The sequence below is a fragment of the Mytilus galloprovincialis genome, chromosome 6 (genome assembly GCF_965363235.1).
Source record: "Mytilus galloprovincialis chromosome 6, xbMytGall1.hap1.1, whole genome shotgun sequence".
NCBI lineage: Eukaryota > Metazoa > Mollusca > Bivalvia > Mytilida > Mytilidae > Mytilus > Mytilus galloprovincialis.
Window position 1 is genome coordinate 33,374,074 of NC_134843.1, and position 21,123 is coordinate 33,395,196.

General features: G+C 32.2%; 2 protein-coding genes across 6 annotated transcripts in view; one reads left to right on the forward strand and one right to left on the reverse strand.

Annotated features, from left to right (window-relative positions):
- On the reverse strand, positions 1-14,012 carry LOC143079408 (neo-calmodulin-like). Of its 2 annotated transcripts, XM_076254737.1 has the most exons (7): positions 13,789-14,000; positions 12,712-12,768; positions 12,538-12,604; positions 11,895-12,038; positions 1,858-2,033; positions 1,416-1,479; positions 1-514 (listed from the first exon to the last, which is right to left on the reverse strand). In XM_076254737.1, the coding sequence occupies exons 2-7, from the start codon at positions 12,736-12,738 to the stop codon at positions 486-488; spliced, it is 507 nt and encodes a 168-aa protein (XP_076110852.1). In that variant the 5' UTR covers positions 12,739-12,768; positions 13,789-14,000; the 3' UTR covers positions 1-485. The 2 variants fall into 2 exon arrangements, with proteins under 2 accessions (XP_076110852.1, XP_076110853.1); XM_076254738.1 differs by lacking the exon at positions 11,895-12,038 and having other exon boundaries at positions 13,789-14,012.
- The window catches only part of LOC143079406 (uncharacterized), a 21,994-nt gene continuing 9,092 nt past the window's right edge, over positions 8,222-21,123 (forward strand). The window contains exon 1 of one of the 4 annotated variants that reach the window (XM_076254734.1): positions 8,222-8,321. The gene's annotated coding sequence lies outside the window, so the exon portion shown is untranslated. Of the gene's footprint in view, positions 8,322-20,918; positions 21,074-21,123 lie in introns of those variants that run through there. The other 3 variants (XM_076254733.1, XM_076254731.1, XM_076254732.1) reach the window with 3 other exon arrangements.

Sequence of the window (21,123 nt, forward strand, 5' to 3'; positions counted from 1 at the left end):
AACAGTGCAAAACAATATTTATTTAAAACTAATTAGGTTAAGAAAATACAGTTACATATATAAATATGTATGTTATTAGTACAAAAAATGTTGAGATATGAAAATACAATTTGTTATTATTATAAAAATAAAAATGGTTAACGTTATACACTAAATCTATTATATATATAGTATAACATTGAAACAAATAATGATGATGTTCATCATTTCGCCGTTTCAGAATCTAATGCATCCTGGGTAATATTTTCAAAAGTGTACACCAAAACGTCGTGATTGGTTAAAAATGTCATAAACAATGGAAATTCAACCAATGACGTGACGTTATTTTCATTTTGGGGTACGAACAATGAAATTACCCATGATTCTTTAGATTCTTAAACGGCCAATGGTCAAGAAGGTTAATGTTTATATTGTTATTTTTACACACCCTACGAGGTAATGAAAATGGTTCCAACGAATTATTTTTCTCACTAGCCTTTGGTGTATCATCTAAAATTAAGTATTGCTTTAAAATCTGAAAAATAAAATAAATTAAACGTAATGAATCGTTGATTGAGCAGTGCTTAGCGGTTTGGGCATATACAATGGTTTTGAAAGAAAAAAACTGGAGATCTTGAGAATATGTCAACGCGACAGAAACTTGAAAGAAACAAAAACATAAAAAGAAATAAAAAATGCGTTCATAGGGAAAATATGCACGCTTGTAAATATACGGCAAATTCTACATTTTTTCAATTTTATACGAACGGACATATTAACCATTAAAACGGCATAAGTGACGACTCCCAAATTCGAACTTGATCTGTGTTTGGTGGTCATAAACATTGTGTATTAGTTTCAAACAATTTGGTTTAGGAAAACTGAAGTTATATAGAATAGGAACTTATTATGGGACGAACATATGGAAAGGGTTAAAACTTAATTGCCCAACCGCCGCGGAATGGGGAGGATTGGGAAAACAACACATTAGTGTAGAAGTCGCCGTGTGTAGGTTTCATTTGAGTGTGTATTAAGTCTGCAAATCCTCCCAATTCTCTGTTTAGTATATAAAATCTCTATTCTCCTTGTGATGATCTGTTGAGTAACTTTTATTATTTAGAATATCCCTTTGATATTTGACATAAGCAACACGACGGGTGCCGCATGTGGAGCAGGATCTGCTTACCCTTCTGGAGCACCTGAGATCACCCCTAGTTTTGTGGTGGGGTTCGTGTTGTTTATTCTTTAGTTTTCTATGTTGTGTCGTGTGTGCTGTTGTTTGTTTGTCTTTTTCATTTTTAGCCATGGCGTTGTCAGTTTGTTTTAGATTTATGAGTTTGACTGTCCCTTTGGTATCTTTCGTCCCTCTTTTGGCATCTTTCATAAGTAGTTTGAATATCTGTTTAGTATATTTTGCCTCTCTTTAACAAATGTACCTGTATAGTTTACTTTACCATCTCGATCAAGATCAGCTTCTTTTATCATCAAATATGCCTCGTCCTACAATAAGTTGATGCTATTAGATTTTGAAAATTATAAACTTAAAACCAATAAAAATCTTTTTTTAAATATTGTAAAAGCGCAAATGTCCTATGAAAAAGTGCAAAACGCGCCGGTTAAAAATCAGAGTGACATCAACCTTTGATTTCAATAAATATATTGTAACTTGAAATGTTGTCATTCTGTGATAACAATGTATAATTGTATGCTTCCGTCAGATTTAACAATTAACTATCAACTGAAACTGGATCTACGGTAACGTGTTGATGTGATACTTTGCTCGATGTTGAAGGCCTGAATGTCAATTTAAAACGAAAAATCCACAAAATAGTGTTATTTCTTTGATTTGAATGTTGGGCAAATGTTTTGAATACATACCTTGGTTATTGATTCGCCAAGTTTGCTCAACACTTCATAAAGTTCCTCTGAAGATATAAATCCATCCTTATTTTTGTCAAAAACACAAAATATTTCATGAAGTTCTTTTTCTGGATCTATGGACATTTTTTGGGCAAATATTTTGACAAATTCATCAAAATCAATTGTACCACTTTCTGAAAATAAAAACAAACTTTTGTGCCAAATAAGATTTTTTACCCCATTTTCACGGTCTACTGAACATAGAAAATAAATTAGGGTCCCAGGAGGGCATATAGCACATACACAATATCCGTATAAACAATAGCCGTGGTGTAGTGGTTAGTGCATCAGACTACAAACACAAAGGCTCCTGGGTCGATCCCCGTTTTGGGGAGAAAATTTCAGGTACTTAATTTTTGGCTGTTCCTTGACACCATTTGCGAGTTCGGTTTTGAGAAACGATGATAGTACGTTGGAAGAGGACGATAAATGGCGGACCCGTGTTAAGATACAGCAATATATCTTGAACGTTAAAGACACCCTTGTACTGATTTCGAAAAGAGCAACCAATGCCGCTACAAGGCAGAACTCGCACCAGCAAAGTGGAAAGGGATTAATACAGGTTGTAATCACTTGTTTCCAAATCCACAATACTAGTAAATAAATATGTTTAAACTAATAGCATTTACTCTGACAAAAAATAGTGCTTTTGATGTCATTGTTTACTTAAACTAACCAACAAATATGCAGAAATGCAACTTTTAGTGAAAGGGAAATATATTTAGACCATTTTGAGTCAAAATTCACTTGTCTATGAGTTTGCGTTAAAAATTCAGGATTAATGCGCTACATAGTACACTAATTTAAGATTTCCAGAAATCCGGGAGTTATTTTGGTAGTACCTGTGTTTTCAAGATCAGAAATTTCATGCAAGACTTTAAACATTGGTTGAAAATTGGCATGTAGAAAGGTGATACATGTACAATTCAGGATATACCTGGTTTCCTTGAAGTTAAACTTAAGGTAAAATATTTAGATAGCTGTGAAAACTGCAAGATTTGGTTGAACAGATTGGGATTTTTAATTGGTGGTCTGACACCTTTATTTTCGTTTTCCTCCCAAAATAACCCAACTGAATAATCATAAGAAAATATGACAAATGCGACTATACCTATATAGAATACAGAGGCATGATGATTAATTTATTGTAGAAGGAAGAGAAGCGACACACAAAATGGCAAATTCAAATGATAAAACACATCAAACGAATGGAAAACAACTGTCATATTCCTGATTTGGTACAGGCATTTTCAAATGTAGAAAATGATGGATTGAACCTGGTTTTATTCGCATTTTACACTTATTTTATGTTTTTTAGCCAAAAAAAGGTCCGAAATTTAAAAAACTTCCCCCCCCCCTTTTGCAAAATCCTGGATCCGCAGGGGCGTGCGCCCCCCCCCCCCCCCCCCCCTAAAATTTGCAAAGCATGGGTTGACTTCACCATATTTAAGTATCAGAAGAGACCATTCAATCTTTTTTAACATTCAAAGTATATAAAACAGTCAGTTTAACAGAATCAACGTTATTACTAATCAACTGACCTGCGCTTTATTAAAGTTCTATAAATAACTTCAAAGGAAGGTGTCAAACGCGGAGCTGCGTTTGATGACAAATATAATAGGTTTTTAGCAGTTAAAGTAAAAACAAATGTTACATTGCATTTGCGGTTTTTATAATCAATTTGTTTGATAATCGAAGTTCAAAACATCCCTTACTCACTTTCACAATTTCATCATGACACGGTCAAGAAAACAGTGAGATTCTTTTATAATATCCCGGCGTAATGAAAGATAGAAATACTGTTTCAAGCGAAAGGTTAGTTTATTAATTTGTTTCTCTGTGTCTATATTTACCTCTCACTTGCAACCTAAATATTTAGCCGAATTCTGTACCGTATTAGTGTATGCTTGGGATCCCAAGAAAATAAATATACTGCGTAAATGCATCTCATTCTGGTTTTAGTTGTTTGTGGCGAACACAGTGAAGTCTGGCACGACCTCCGAAAATCATAAAAGTAAAAAACAGATAGTATGAAAGGACAATTAAAAATCGCTGGTAAAAGTAGAAATTTTCGTTTGAAAATTATATTGGTCAGGTGAGCAATTGTGATCTGTCTCGTCTCACTTTGCGTCCGTCTGTCCGCCCGTCTATCTGTAGATTGTTGTCAGGTGTGGATTAAGGCGGTTTCAGCTTGAAACTTTAATTTCTCGCTAATTTTACCACACAATAGTTCGAGATATCTACATTTCACCCCTATAGAAGAATATTTCAATAGTTTTACCTAAAAAAAACCTCCAAACATTTTTCGCCTCGCTCCGCTCGGCGAAAATAAAACTTTGCGCCCCCCCTAACTGGAAATCCTGGATCCGCCCCTGATCCGCCCTTGAGCAATGCATAGCCAATAGATATGTAACATGTGTAATAAATTAAAATAGAACACTCAGGCAATACGTATAACAAAATAAAAGCAAAATATTATATAATTCAATTAGTATTGTGTTGACATTGACTCATAGAATAAAGGATAGTATGACATATCTGCAGTAAGCGCCTAAGAGTCGATGCTTAAGGCGAAGTCCATACGTGCTGATGAGCCAACTTTCTAAATTATGAAGAAAAAAAATCTGGTATATTTAAGATCATAGATTCTGTGTCTAGTTGGCAAATTTCATTAAGGGACGTTGTCAGAGATTATGAAATTGTTCTTGTGATCATTATATATATAAAACACATTTTATAATGACAATAATATGAATAACTGTTATGTGTGTAGATGACATAGTATTGGGGATGAACATCGTAAAAATGTGTTAAAGTCATTACGTTTAGAATTAACAAAACAGGTGACATAACTGCGTTTGACTTTGTTGATGAAAGATGTATACACTATATAGATAATGACAATGCCTCTGTAAATTTAAACGGACTGCTTTTTTCTGTGAAATCCTGTCTTACCAGAGAGAAAGACAAGGGATACCAGAGGGACAATAAAAAAATATACCCTTTTTATTTTACTTGTATAAGAATCGAATTTATTGTTTTTCTCATCTATCATTTGTCACTACCGTCAGATGTACCGCTAGTAATGGTTGTTGGTCATAGGAATCAAGGCAGTCGTTGCCCAAGAAGAAATTTAAAAATACGTCATTATGTTTTTACGGAGGAAAAGAATTTTTACAACATTAACAATTTGGTAACAGGACTACTTCTATGTGAACTTGTAATACAACCTATAATGGTTAACTTTTATAAATTTTGACTTGGTTGGAGAGTTTTCTCATTGGTATTCATACCACATCTTCTTATATCTACATGTATTGTAATCTATCATCCGTCAAATACATTACGTCACCTGATGATCCTTGTATATTTGTTACTTATATAATCCCTTTCATCTGGTATATCATAAATTGTCTATGTCTTATTTGTAGAACTTATCATGCTGATCATTTTGTCATTTTCAAGTTACTCTCCATCTATTAAGATAATAGGCAAAAATAAACATAAATCGTAAAATGTGTCATTTAAGGACAATAATACTTAAAGAAGTCGTCTGGTTGTTTTGACATAATGGACAATTGGTAGAGCTCAACATTTTGAACATTTTTGGCTTCGTCAGATTTTCTCTATTTAAAACGATTTTCAAAATAATAGACAAAACATCCCTTTTATTCCTATGCTATATTTTTAGCCATGTCAGCCATCTTGGTTGACAGGCGGGGATCGGACACATTTTTTTTTAAAAATAAGATACCCAACTAATGACTGTGGCCGAGTTTGATTAAATTTTTGTCAACACTTTCAGAGGAGAAGATTTTTGTAAAATGTAACGACGACGAAGGACGACGGACGCCAATTAATGAGATAAAAATCACTTGGCGTTTGAGCTAAAAATGGAATAAAATAAAAAATTTAAGGTTGAAGTTTGATTGACCATACGGAAAGGTAGGAAGGCGGATTGGATTTTCTTACGTGTGGACTCTTGTCAGAAGTTTGCCGTGAAACACATAATTTATCTATCCCTTCTAGAATGAGGGAAGTGGAACCGGTATTTACGTAAACTGTCAGAGAAAGCGTCGTTTGCAAAAGTTCAACTGGAGGGAGCGGAGGTTCTTTTCAGGTAGCCCACTGCTTATATGCAGCTGGCTTTTTTCGGCTTTCCTATGTGTTTGGCTTCAAGATAAAAGTCTCAGTTATAGTTTTCTCATTTGAATTGATTAACATTTATCATTTCGGGGTGGCTTTTATAACTTACTATGCGGTATGTGTTTCGCTCATTGTTGAAGGTCACAAGCCTGATGACGTGTATGTGTATACTTTAGGTCTTTTGGTCTCTAGTGGGGAGTTATATTATTGGCATACATACCACATCGTCTAAATTTATATTATAAAAAAATCTCTTCGTAGCCAGTCAATAATTTAGGTATTTTACTTTCACATTACATTAAAACATTAGTGCAGTCATAGCAAAAGACCCGTGCATTACAAGAAGCAATCTGCATAGATAATAATATGTGGTATGATTGCCTATGATACAATTATCTATCAGGGAACTACAGGCCCCTGGCCTGGATAGGTACATAAATAATGTACCTGGGGTTCAGTATGTGTGTGATGGCTTAGCCCTCTTCTAACCTTAGACGGTAGTGTTGCAAGACAAGATAATAAAAAGCTGTAAAGTCAGTTAAAAGGACTACTGAGTGAGTTAAGGCTCCGTGTCGAAGGCCGTACATTGACCCAAAATTGACTCACCAGATTACCACAAAGCACAAAAACACCTAACAAATTAACAAAAGACACAAAGCGATAATCTACATCCGAATAATCCAGTACTTATATTGCGCTGCTCTACGATGCATGGGTACATTGCTAGTGGGAGTGTCGATCACAGGGAGGGACTGATTTATTGTCGAGCCTTCGACTTTAGTCGAAAAAGCGAGACTAAGCGATCCTACATTCCGTCGTCGTCGGCGTCGTCGTCGGCGGCGTCCACAAATATTCACTCTGTGGTTAAAGTTTTTGAAATTTTAATAACTTTCTTAAACTATACTGAATTTCCACCAAACTTGGACAGAAGCTTGTTTATGATCATAAGAAAGTATCCAGAAGTAAATTTTGTAAAAATAAAATTCTATTTTTTCTGTATTTTACTTATAAATGGACTTAGTTTTTCTGCGAGGAAACATTACATTCACTCTGTGGTTAAAGTTTTTAAAATTTTAATAACTTTCATAAACTATCCTTGATATGTACCAAACTAGGACAGAAGCTTGTTTATGATCTTAGGTAGTATCCAGAAGAAAATGTTGTGAAAATAAATTTCCACTTTTCCGTATTTTACTTATAAATGGACTTAGTTTTTCTGCGAGGAAACATTACATTCACTCTGTGGTTAAAGTTTTTAAAATTTTAATAACTTTGATAAACTATCCTTGATTTGTACCAAACTTGGACAGAAGCTTGTTTATGATCATAAGATAGTATCTGACAAGAAGAAAATTTTGTAAAAATAAATTTTCACTTTTCCGTATTTTACTTATAAATGGACTTAGTTTTTTTGCCAGAAACAAAACATTCACTCTGTGGTTTAAGTTTTTAAAATTTTTATAATGTTCTTAAACTATCCTGGATTTCTACCAAACTTGGACAGAAGCTTGTTTATGATCATAAGATAGTATCAAGAAGAAAATTTTGTAAAAATAAATTTTCACTTTTCCGTATTTTACTTATAAATGGACTTAGTTTTTTTGCCAGAAACAAAACATTCACTCTGTGGTTTAAGTTTTTAAAATTTTTATAATGTTCTTAAACTATCCTGGATTTCTACCAAACTTAGACAAAAAGTTATTTCTGATCATAAGATATTATTCAGAAGTAAATTTTGTAAAAAAAAAAATCACTTTTTCCGTATTTTACTTATAAATGGACTTAGTTTTTCTTCCAGTTAACATTACATACAGTCTGCAGTTAAAGTTTATAAAACATTTATTAGATTCATAAACTATCCTGGATTTTTTTACCAAACTTGGAAGCTTCTTTCAATCAAAAGACAGTATCGTGAGGGAAATTTTTATTGATGTTTTTCCTCATTTTTGTTGTGTCTGCGATTAACAGAAAAAGTAGGCGAGACACCGGGTTCCGTGGAACCCTTACAAATTTTTTTATATATAAGAGTATTCTCAGCTGCTGATGCTAGTTCAAGGCTACTTGCAACTTAAATCATGTTCCCTATGTTGATGAAATAACATAATCGTTTCCGCAAATATACACATATTATTCAGTAAGCACTAGAAAACGGGAAACACGCATTGTAAACTATACATATATAAATAAAAATCTTCTTCTATACAATGTAACAAGGAAAACCACACATTTGTACATACACTTGATATCTACATAAACATATACTGCTTGTTTGTATGGTAAGTCAATTTGTAATAAGACAACACTTACAATTTGAAATGTAAATAATATTGTATAATGTTCTTGGTCCTATTGGAAAATGTAGATTGTACAATCTCTACACTGGGGTTGTGATCAAATTTTTGACATAATATAGGTTTCTGACACAAAATAAATATGTTCAATAATCTTTAAAATATATAGTGCATTGTGGTCATTTATTGTGTGCAATTGAAGATTTTCTTCTTGAAACTTTTCAAAAAATTTGCGGTAAAATGTCAGAGAGATCCATACACTTACACACAAGTTATAATTGTCCGGAAACAAAAAAAAAATGCTTGTTTTTTGCCCCTAATTCCTAAACTGTTGGTACCATAACCCATAAAATCAATCCCAACCTTCCTTTTGTGGTATTGATCCTTCTTGTGAAATTTCATTCATACCGACATCATCTGGCGCAAAGACCCTATTACAAAATTCTCAATTAAGTATGAGCATAACTGAGACATATGTTTATAAAATAAACAACCAGATACATTTGTTAATTGCAATATGCCAAAAACCTGTACGAGGATTATAAACATGTAGTTTATCTATTTTCTGATTTTCTGAAATACACTTTCTGTAAATGTATTATGCAATAGCTTTATGAATATCTCATATTATTTATTTTCTACGTTACACTTTCTGTATAGTATGAGATAAGAAATATTATTCTTACAAGGAAGTCACTTCAAATACTAGTATTAGTACTTAAATATAGATTATATGCTTGTCAACAAAAGTAACGATACACAAGTGTGAACTCCAATTTATCATAACATATGATTAATATGAGGATTAATAGGAAAAACTGTTAAGTTATCCAATGAAAATGAAATGCATATGATTAAAAGAATCTGACCAACTTGGAAAGTGACAAAATTCGTATTATTGAACACAAGGGTCAAATTTATTTTACTTAGTTTCGAAGATGAGAATTAAGTATTAAAATATCTGCAAACTAAAGGCATTCAAAATTTCAAGCAGACCATGTTTAATTCTAAAGTTTTCAGTTCTAATACCGTGCGTTTTAAGTGAAAATACGAATTTTGAAATAACAAAAAGTGCACACACAAAAATTCGCATTTTGCCTAAATCAATGATTTTGACAAGAATATAACAGACAAATTTGGTAATTATTTACCTCGGAACAGAATATCCAATTTTTAATATCAATGGAAACTACATTGACTTGTTTTGTTTCTTTTGTTGACGGTATAGTATGCCTAAACAATTCACAGGTCAAACCGAATATTTTTTAAATTGATAGATGATAACAGGTTCACATCTATTATATATCTGATATTTCGTTTGTACACCTGTGTTTCCACATGGTTTTTTTTTTTATAAATGTATAGCATGTAGAAAAAAAATAATTAAAAACCAGATGCTCCGCAGGGCGCAGCTTTATACGACCGCATAGGTTGAACCCTGAACGGTTGGGGCAAGTATGGACACAACATTCAAGCTGGATTCAGCTCTAAATTTGAATTGTGATTAAATAGTTGACACAGCATAGGTTTTGGACACAGAATGAATGTGGTCTAATGAACTTAAAATATTTTTTTTGTCTTTGAGCAATCACTATGCTGTTGAATATTAATCCTCTCAAAAAAATGTTTGAAGAAATTTTCTTTTTATTTATGAAATCTGAAATGAGAAAAATTAAACCCCTCCCCCCCCCACCATTTTTTTTTCACATCCCCCTTTCCCTTTTTTCAAAACTGATCTCAATTCAAATTTCTAATGGAGTTTGCAACAATAACTACTCATTTAAATACATCATAAAATATTAAAATGTAACAAAAAGTGCTTGTTATCACTGAATGGTAAAGAGTGTTTTAATTTATCAGTTGGTAGTAAAAGTGAATATACATTGTGCATTGTATAAAACAATGATTTAAGTTGATTCAACTACTATTCTGGACAAAGAAAGATAACTCCAATCAATTGAAAATTTCTTGCTACTGCACAATATTGTGCAATTAGATATTTCTTGCTATTGCGCAATACTGTGCAATTGAAAATATTTGCTATTGCACAATACTGTGCAATTGAAGATTTCTTGCTATTGCACAATACTGTGCAATTGAACATTTTTTGCTATTGCACAATACTGTGCAATTGAAGATTTCTTGCTATTGCTGAATACTGTGCAATTGAAAATTTCTTGCTATTGCACAATACTTAATATAATAATTTTGGATCCTGATTTGAACCAACTTGAAAACTGGGCCCATAATCAAAAATCTAAGTACATGATTAAATTCAGCATATCAAAAAAGCCAAAGAATTCAAATTTTATTAAAATCAAACTTAGTTTAATTTTGGACCCTTTGGTATTTAATGTAGACCAATTTGAAAACGGGACTAAAAATTAAGAATCTACATACACAGTTAGATTTGGCATATCAAAGAACCCCAATTATTCAATTTTTGATGAAATCAAACAAAGTTTAATTTTGGACCCCGATTTGGACCAACTTGAAAACTGGGCCAATAATCAAAAATCTAAGTACATTTTTAGATTCAGCATATCAAAGAACCCCAAGGATTCAATTTTTGTTAAAATCAAACTAAGTTTAATTTTGGACCCTTTGGACCTTAATATAGACCAATTGGAAAACGGGACCAAAAATTAAGAATCTACATACACAGTTAGATCCGGCATATCAAAGAACCCCAATTATTCAATTTTTGATGAAATCAAACAAAGTTCAATTTTGGACCCTTTGGGCCCCTTATTCCTAAAAACCTGTTGGGACCAAAACTCCCAAAATCAAACCCAACCTTCCTTTTATGGTCATAAACCTTGTGTTTAAATTTCAAAGATTTCTATTTACTTATACTAAAGTTATGGTGCGAAAACCAAGAATAATGCTTACTTGGGCCCCTTTTTGGCCCCTAATTCCTAAACTGTTCAGACCTCAACTCCCAAAATCAATCCCAACCTTCCTTTTGTGGTCATAAACCTTGTGTTTAAATTTCATTGATTCCTATTTACTTATACTAAAGTTATTGTGCGAAAACCAAGAATAATGCTTATTTGGGCCCTTTTTTGGCCCCTAATTCCTAAACTGTTTGAACTAAATCTCCCAAAATCAATCCCAACCTTCCTTTTGTGATCATAAACCTTGTGTCAAAATTTCATAGATTTCTATTTACTTAAACTAAAGTTATAGTGCGAAAACCAAGAAAATGCTTATTTGGGCCCTTTTTGGCCTCTAATTCCTAAAATTTTGGGACCAAAACTCCCAAAATCAATCCCAACCTTCCTTTTGTGGTTATAAACCTTGTGTTAAAATTTCATAGATTTCTATTCACTTTTACTAAAGTTAGAGTGCGAAAACTAAAAGTATTCGGACGACGACGACGACGCAAGACGCAAGACGACGCAGGACTACGACGACGCCAACGTGATAGCAATATACGACGTGTAGCTACATTTTCTATACATACGTTAGATGGTATATAGTTTTGCTAATAAGGTTACACATGCGCAGTTTATTGGGAAACTGGTGTATTGTGGCAAACTAATACTAATTACGTACTGTCAGCATCCACTGACTTGATCATGGCCTGTACTTCTCTCAGTGTAGGTCTCTGGCCAAGTTTGAAGAGCACGGTGGCTAGCTCATCCGTTGTTATCATACCGTCGCCATTTTGATCAAACACGTAAAATGTATCTTGGAGTTCTGTAAGTGATACAAGGAATTACGAATAGTTAATCTTATATTTATTACTTTGATACTTGTCAATCAAGTTTTTTTGGGGGGAAAGCCAGAAACAAATTCAAATCAACAAATAAAATGTTTCGGATTGGTTTATATTTTCAAAGACCCTTTAGCTTATTCGCACAAATGCACTTGGGAAATAATAATTGGACAGCTCCTTTATAGAACGGTGTTTGGTGGCTCCCTCTGAAAACTATTCGGGTTTTTTTAGATGTGGATATGTGAAAATATGAATTCGAATTAATTGAGAGGGAAAGACGAATATCGACATCACTCTTTAATTTCAAATATGGTCTGGGTAGTGCAATGTGTAATTATTACGGTCTTTAATTCCATTTCTAAATAGTAAGATGTGTGTAGTTTTTGTGCATGTTTTGTGGTCAGTATTACACTTTTAAGGATAAAAAGTACGGAAATATTTTAAAATAACGCGCATAATGTTTATTTAAATCAAATATACCTTGCACCTTTTCAGTTGTCATGCCAACCTTCTTCGCAACCATCTCCGCCTGTTTCCGTGAAACAACCTGAAAGTAAAATGCCAAAGCTTTAAAACATGCAAAAGACCAGTGCAATAGATATACATAACTTTGAAATAAGTTTTGTAACCTCTATAGATAAGTCATTAACTCACCCCATGAACACGGTTTCTTCTGTCCATACTATCAGTAGTGGTCTTTTTAATTTATCTCTGAAAAAAAAAAATAAATATAAAATGTGTGCGTCTTTGAAAAAAGACGTGTGTCGTCTGACAACGATATAAATTATGTTAGTAGAAATTGTAAAGTTCACCATTTGGTAAGCACATGAACCCCCCCCCCCCCCCCCCCCCCCCCCAAAAAAAGAAAAAAAAAAGAAATAAGAGATGCACGTATTTATACATATTACAAGTTAATGATGATAAAAAAAAATTGCTTTGCTTCATGTCTTTTACAAGATGCCTTAAAATAAATTCAGTTTTCGTAAGACTGCATGGAGAATGAAAAAGAAACGTTGATGGAATTATTTAAAACAGCTTAATCTCGAATCAAATAATTTAATTATAGAGAAAAGTACAAAATTATACTACATAAATGTATAAATAATTAGCCGACTTAAAAAAGATTATTCGTCAAGATTCGTGTGATGAATAACCGAAATTCGTGCCAAAATAACGATATAAATTAATTTTATGCAGTCACTTAATCTTTGTATTAATTATCATGATTATATAGATTTCAACTTTAACATATTTTATTGGTACAGATGACATAACAGATTTAGTAATACTCTTGTCACCTTGGCATATATATATTAGTTTGGAATGCTATTTGACAAAAAGAGATATTCGGCTTACTAAATCACACAATGTAATCTTGATGATTTTATTAATTTAGTTCTAGTGTTATGAGTTTAAGATGTGACCATGATTTGATAATTCACTGTTTGAATCGACACTATCTGCACCATGTGACTTTCCTATATATAGATCTCGAGATATAGATTTAAGAAGATGTGGCACAATGAACAACTCTCCATCAAATTCACACATAACAGCAAGCTATAAATTAAGAGCCCCCAAAATGACTTTGTTCTTTTCAAATGGTTTTAGTCATTCACAATTCAATATAAATATCATTTACATGTGCATAAAAGTGAATTGATCGATTACAAATATACAGTTGGAGGTTTTTTTCACAAATGTTTTTTAAGAAAGTAAACAAAAACTCACCATTTTGTTGGGTCAACATGCATCTCGTTTGCGTGATGGGATACACGCGTGTAAAGAATTCCTGACTCATCTAGCTGTCTACACACATCAAATATATCAATCAGTTAGCAGGTTACTTATACAAAATACACATGTGATAACAGATTCCTTGTCTGTTTATTCAACTTCGCCTTCTTTTATCATTAATAAGAACATGCAGTGGATCTTCAAAGAGATGATAACATTACTTTGCAACGCTGATTAATGCAATGGGAAAGCTCAATCTAATTAAAATATTGATCTCTGATTACGTTATATTACATATGTAGATGTTTTATACGCTTTATCATATATTTCAACAGGAGAGTTATATTATATGAACTGTTTTCTGATCCATAGCACTGGGTTACCTTCAGTTCTACTTTTGTCTTGTTTTAAAAGCCTTCAAAGAATCCAAAGCACCTGGGTTACCTTACAATTTGCGTGCTGTTGTTTTAAAAATATTTTGTTTATTATTGTATTTTTTTGGGCATACTGTAAAACATGGTATGGTACGATGGTATGGTATGTGTTATGGTATGATGGTATGGTACGAATACCATCATACCATGGTATGCATGAATGGTACCATGGTATGGTATGATGGTATGGTACAAATTACTATACCATGGTACAAATTATTATACCATTGTATGAAGCATGGTATGGTTTTTCAAAAGAGGAAATTTGGAAGTTAATAAACCTATTCTTAAACAGAATTTTATTAAATATCTGTTTTTTTTTCTTTCTTTTTTGACCTATTCCAAAACAAACTTTTTTTAATGAGAAACAGGAACAAGAATTTTTGTTGAAAAACAATGTAAACAAAATATTCATTGGTTCAATTTTGAAATCTATGATCATTTCAAAAAACATTATCAATGCTAATGAGCATATATATGTTACAGTGAATTTGTATAATCAGGGATTATGTAGAATCCCTGATTTTTTAGGGATTATGTAGAATCACTAAAAACATTAGTGATTATATAGATTCCCTGAAAATGACAGTGATTTTATATAATCACTGATAATTTTAATTATTATTCTACACATTCCCTAATATGATTTCAGGGATTATCAATAATTAAAAGCTTCAAAGATGATATCTCAAACCAATTACACTAGTGGTTCCAGCAAGGATTTGTATAGTCTTACTATACAAATCCTTGGTTCCAGGAAAGAGAGATCCCAAAAAACTATTAATAGTCAATATTCACGAAAAGGCTGAAGAAGGATATCGCCTTGCTATATAGCACGGAATCCTGCTCGGATCTTTATACAAGAAATCAGTTTGAGGTTGCTGATTTCCCTTCATTGGTACAATTTGTACCTTCAGATGTTTGTGCTGAAAACTGTATTTCTCTGAGACGTGTCATAAAATTTGATTTGATGTTGAGGACAAGGTTTATTTTTTTAAATTTGATATCGTGGTAAAAACAGATGTGAATTTGATAGATATGCCTGTAGAAAATCAGGGCAAATGTGTAATAGTCGATGCCATTCAAATTTAGTTTGTAAATAAAATGTTTAATATTAAAATATTATACATAACATTAACATTTATCAAAACGACTGTACGCATAAAAATAGTTTTAATGACAATTTTATTTTATTTCATATCCTCCACCTAAAAACAATTGCTAAAACAATACGATAAAAAGAATAATCATTATGCAATTTAAAATTTTCATACTGACTTCATCAACCCGCCCGTGTGGGCTCGCTTGATATTATTAATACTAATACAGTCAATATCAAAAAGGGCTTGCTTGATATTATTACTGATAAAGTCAGCATTAAAAACAAAACATCAATTATTCTATATATATTGTGCTTATCATTTAATTATATTGTGCTTATCATTTAATTATTTTGTGTATAACATTTCAATATTTTTGTGTCTTTCATATTAATAAATTATGCCTAACGTTTTACAATATTAAGGTTATTATTATGATATATTAAGATTAACTTTTAAGATATTTCAATATGTTATATATTTTAGTATCATTTCAGTTATTCTGTATAATCCCTGACGTTTTTTCTAGTGATTATACATAATCCCTGAAAGTTTTAGTGATTATATATAATCCCTAAACTAACCAGTGATTATACATAATCCCTGAAAACTTTAGTGATTATGTATAATACCTAAACTAACCAGTGATTATACATAATCCCTGAAAACTTTAGTGATAATGTATAATACCTAAACTAACCAATGATTATACATAATCCCTGAAAGTTTTAAGGATTCTACATAATCCCTGATTATACAAATTCACTGTAACATATATATATGGAAAGCAAAACAAATACTTTTAAAATTACCAGTGCATATGAGCATATTAATATAGAAGATAAATCAATACTTTCTGCTTGGGTGGGTTTGGATGACTTTTAAATAAAACAGGGATTTAGCTGGTTGAGGAGTGCTGGCTGTTAACTTTAGGATACACTATAAATAGGAGACAGAAATGAACTACATTGGTTAGAGATATAGGATGAGGGTTGAGATCTCACAAAACATGCTTAACACTGCCACATTTGTTACACCTGTACCAAGTCTGGAACCTCTGCTCTAGTCTTGTTTTTTTAAATTTTGGTTCATTTATATGTTTCGGATTGTATTGTCACGTTTATTTTATATGAACTAGTACACATTTTTGTTCAGAAAATGGTCATATAACTTCTAACCTCCACCCCCTTTTTTGAAGTTAAATTATTGCTCCCTTGGGAGTCAGCTTCCGCCCGCCTCCTGTTGCAAGATTTTTTCGCTGTGTTAACAACTTTTTTTTTGTTTGCCTTGGGCTGTTTTCTACTCTCTGGTCGGGTTGTTGTTTCTTTGACACATTCCTCATTTCCATTCTAAATTTTGTGAAGGATTTACTATACTCAAATACAGTTACATATATGCTGTTCATGTCACTCCTTTGAACAATCACCGTAAAGAAATAAATGGACAGCAAATTTAATGTGATTAGTGTGAATCTTAAAATTCTTGTAAACAACAGGTACATGTAAGATCAGTTCTCAGGGACAAATTATGTCCAAAAACACTTTAAGTGTCTAGTAACAGATTACAGGAATCCCATTTTCATAAACAGTAAACAACATTTCAAATTTTAACAGAACAGATAACAGCCAGTGAGTTGAAAACAGTTAACAGTTTAATTTTGTCTCAAATAACAGTTAAAAACAAAAAGGCAAAAACAGGTTAATACCAAAAAAGGTATTGCGTTTCGACGTTTTTTCGTCTAGCAAATTATTATAACCCTTTATTAAAGCTCAAACGAAAAAAATTCGTTCTTAAATATTGATGTAATTACAGGTCAAATATTAACAACACATGTCGATTATAATTGACCTTGAAATATATACATTTAAAAAAAAAACTATTCTGATCTCTATCTGCACAGAAATAGCTATCACTCTCAGCATGTATTAAAAAAATGAAATAAAATTGTTTAGTAAAAATCTCACATAATAAAAAAAGACTCATTCCTTGGTTGATATTGTGTACAAAATGTATTAACTTCCATAATGCACATTGTTTTTATGCCCCACCTACGATAGTAGAGGGGCATTATGTTTTCTGGTCTGTGCCTCCGTTCGTCCGTCCGTCCGTCTGTGCCTCCGTTCGTCCGTCCGGTTAAAGTTTTTGGTCGAGGTAGTTTTTGATGAAGCTGAAGTCCAATCAACTTGAAACTTAATACACATGTTCCCCATGATATGATCTTTCTAATTTTAATTCCAAATTATAGTTTTGACCCCAATTTCATTGTCCACTGAACATAGAAAATGATAGTGCAAAGTTCAGGTTAAAGTTTTTGGTCAAGGTAGTTTTTGATGAAGTTAAAGTTACATCAACTTGAAACTTAGTATACAGGTTCCCTATGATATGATCTTTCTAATTTTAATTCCAAATTAAAGTTTTGACCCCAATTTCACTGTCCACTGAACATAGAAAATGATAGTGGGAGTGGGGCATCCGTGTATTATGGACACATTCTTGTTACATATAAATGAAGAAAACAATATACACTCTACAACATGTGGTATCTATCAACTAACATAGTATTTGTTAGTGACAGTTTAATTTGAAAGTATGGTGTTTTCTAATCCACACAGGAGATGCATTCACCTTTTATTCACATTTTTAGTGGAATTTCTTGGCCATAGATGTAGACAGAATATGCAACTGTTTAAAGTGTCATATTTCAAAACAATATAAAAGTTGACCATTGACAGAAGGTTATGCAATAAAACTTTAACTACATTATCTAGATTACAATCAAAAGATATGCAGTACTTCCCAAAATTTCAAAGAATAATTGACAGCTATTTACAATGTGTCAGAACAGGACATTATATCTATCTTATCTTAACTTAATAGTTATCTGAGATGTTTAAATTGAGTTTTCCCTTGTTTTCTGTTCACAGCTTTATACATGTAAGTGATATTCTATCTTGTTTGTCAACATCTATTTCGTAAAATATTATTCTAATAAATAAAACAGATACATAATGTCAACAAATAAAAAAAAAATCATAGTCCATATTACCTAAATTCATTTTTCAAAATTTCCCACTTCAAAAAAAACCATACCATGCTTCATACTATAAAGTTATACCATGGTATAATAATTTGTACCATGGTATAGGAATTCGTACCATGGTATAGGAATTTGTACCATACCATGGTACCATACCATGGTACTATTCATACATACCATGGTATGATGGTATTCATACCATACCATCATAACATAACACATACCATACCATCATACCATACCATGTTTTACAGTATGCCATTTTTTTGTGTGTTTTGTATTTTTTATAGTTGCATTTAGTGTGCCAAAAAATATGAAAACTTGACGTTCGTGACGTCACATGTACATACCAAACAATGACGTCATTCAATAAATTGCGTCACGCCCGAATGACCGTTCTATTGGACCTATTTGAAGGGAAAATATTTCTTAAGCTTACATAGAATGAAATTCAAAACAGTGTGGCTGTGGCCATTGATTGACACATTAAATTCATCCATTGACTAGAACAATTTACATGAACGTTTGTCTGTAACGACCACTGTTCACGACGTACCTACGATAGACATTTAAACTGTGGGGTCACCAAAGGTTTCTTAACGCCTTTAATTATAAAATAATTCAAGAAATTAATCAGGAATAACCTTTATGTTTTGATTTATATAATTGATATAAATAAAAACATCGTGTTATTTTTGATTAGTTTTTCGAATTACTTTATTAAGGTGTTGAGAACCTTTGGTGACCCCATAGTTTAAGTGTCTTTAAAAAGTACATAGTGAGCTGAGGTCGTTACATACAAACGTTCACCTAAATTGTCCCAGTCAATGAATGAATTTAATGTGTCAATCAATGGCCACAGCCACACTGTTTTGAATTTCATTCTAAATAAAAACTGACTTTATATAAAAGATAAAAAAAAAAAAAAAAAAAGTAGGGGTGTGATAAAGGGTATGCGATAAAGGGTAGGGGTGTGATAAAGGGTATGCAATAAAGGGTGCGCATCAAAGTTGCGCGATATGGATTAAACAGCAGGCTATTTATCAAATATTCAAAACTACTGTATTTACTTCTAAAAATATGATAAATAACTAAAATAATTTACATGGTAGAATGAACTTAAATTACAGTTAGGCAGCAACCATTTGATTTTCGGGGGGGGGGGGGCAAGGGTTTTTTTTCTGGACAAATTTTAGCATAACATATAGTGGCAGCTGAGGGTGAAACAAACAATTTTTTTTTCTCAGAATCAAAAACAAATTATTTTTTTCTCCAAAAACTGGAAACAAACTTTTTTTCCAAAAAAAAACATCTAAATCTTCATGGGGGTTTGGATTGAGTTTACTAAATAGATCTAAATAGAGATTGATATGCCAAAAATTAAAGACTTGAGAAATAAACGGTTAAATAAAAAGAAAAGAGAATAATAGGTTCTTAAATATAAAGGATAGAAACTAGTGTAAATTCTTATTTTTGACTGCTGAGTTTCCACTTTATTATTTATGTTAGCTCTGAATCTTCAGCAATCTTTTTCTATAATTCCTATATTCGCCACTGCCAGAAGGGCAATAAAAACCATAAGTAGAAAAAAACAGACAACACTTTTCACAAAAAAACAAACAAAAAACAAAATGCACTACACGGACAACTAAAAAATTCTAGCATTACAAACCTACCAAAAACAAAGGCGAAGTTGACTTTAGTGACGGAAGCAAACAAATGAAAATAAAAGATGTGGCGTGACTGCCAATGAGATAACTTTCCACTAGTGTCAAATGAAATGGATGCACGCAATTATAGGTTACCGTACGAGAAAAACGGTACCCATACATTATAGTCGGCTATAAAAGGCAAGAAACAAACGAGAAAACTATAGACATTTTTAAAAATTATTCATGCGTGTAATTTCATTTTTGATATACATGTCTTCCACAAGTTGCATGTATGCTTTGCAATCTTTCGTAGGTCTGTATATATCCTATAGATGAAAAAGTGGTGTTATTTGTATAAAAAGTATTTAGAATCGTGTCATTCATCTTTTTTTACTCGTAATAAAAAGTAAAATTACAAGAAAATACTGAACTCCGAGGAAAATTCAAAACGGAAAGTCCCTAAGCAACTCTGCTAAGCAAAGGCAAAATCAAATGATAACACACATCAAACGAATGGACAACAACTGTCATATTCCTGAATTGGAACAGGCATTTTCAAATGTAGAAAATGGTGGATTGAACCTGGTTTTATAGACGCTAAACCTAAAAAAAGTTCCAAATCAATTTTTCTTATTATATACCGTATTTAGAAGTTGAACTGCTCCATAACAACAGATTTTCTATCAGTAGACAATTTTCTGACAAAATGACAATACATTTACTGCATGTAAATATCTATTACAGAATTGATTTGATTTTGTCCAGAATAGGGATAAATACTTTCATTAGTTTACATGTCTTCCAGAACTAGATTGTCTCCAGTGCCGGTACGTGTTACTTCTTTCTGATAAACTTAAAAACCCCGATTTAAAAAGCCGATTAATTCTGGCAATCATGTATTAAATAAGTCACATAATAAACAAATGTGTATGTTGACATTATCGAGATAACAAGATAACATGGTCAAATCTTATTTGTTCCGTTTGCATTGGAAAACATCGATAACGGGCGGAACTTGTAGCGACGCCATTTTAGGACAAAATATTTATATGAAAGGTAGGAACAATAATTAATTAAAAGTCATAGACTGAATACTAGCACATATA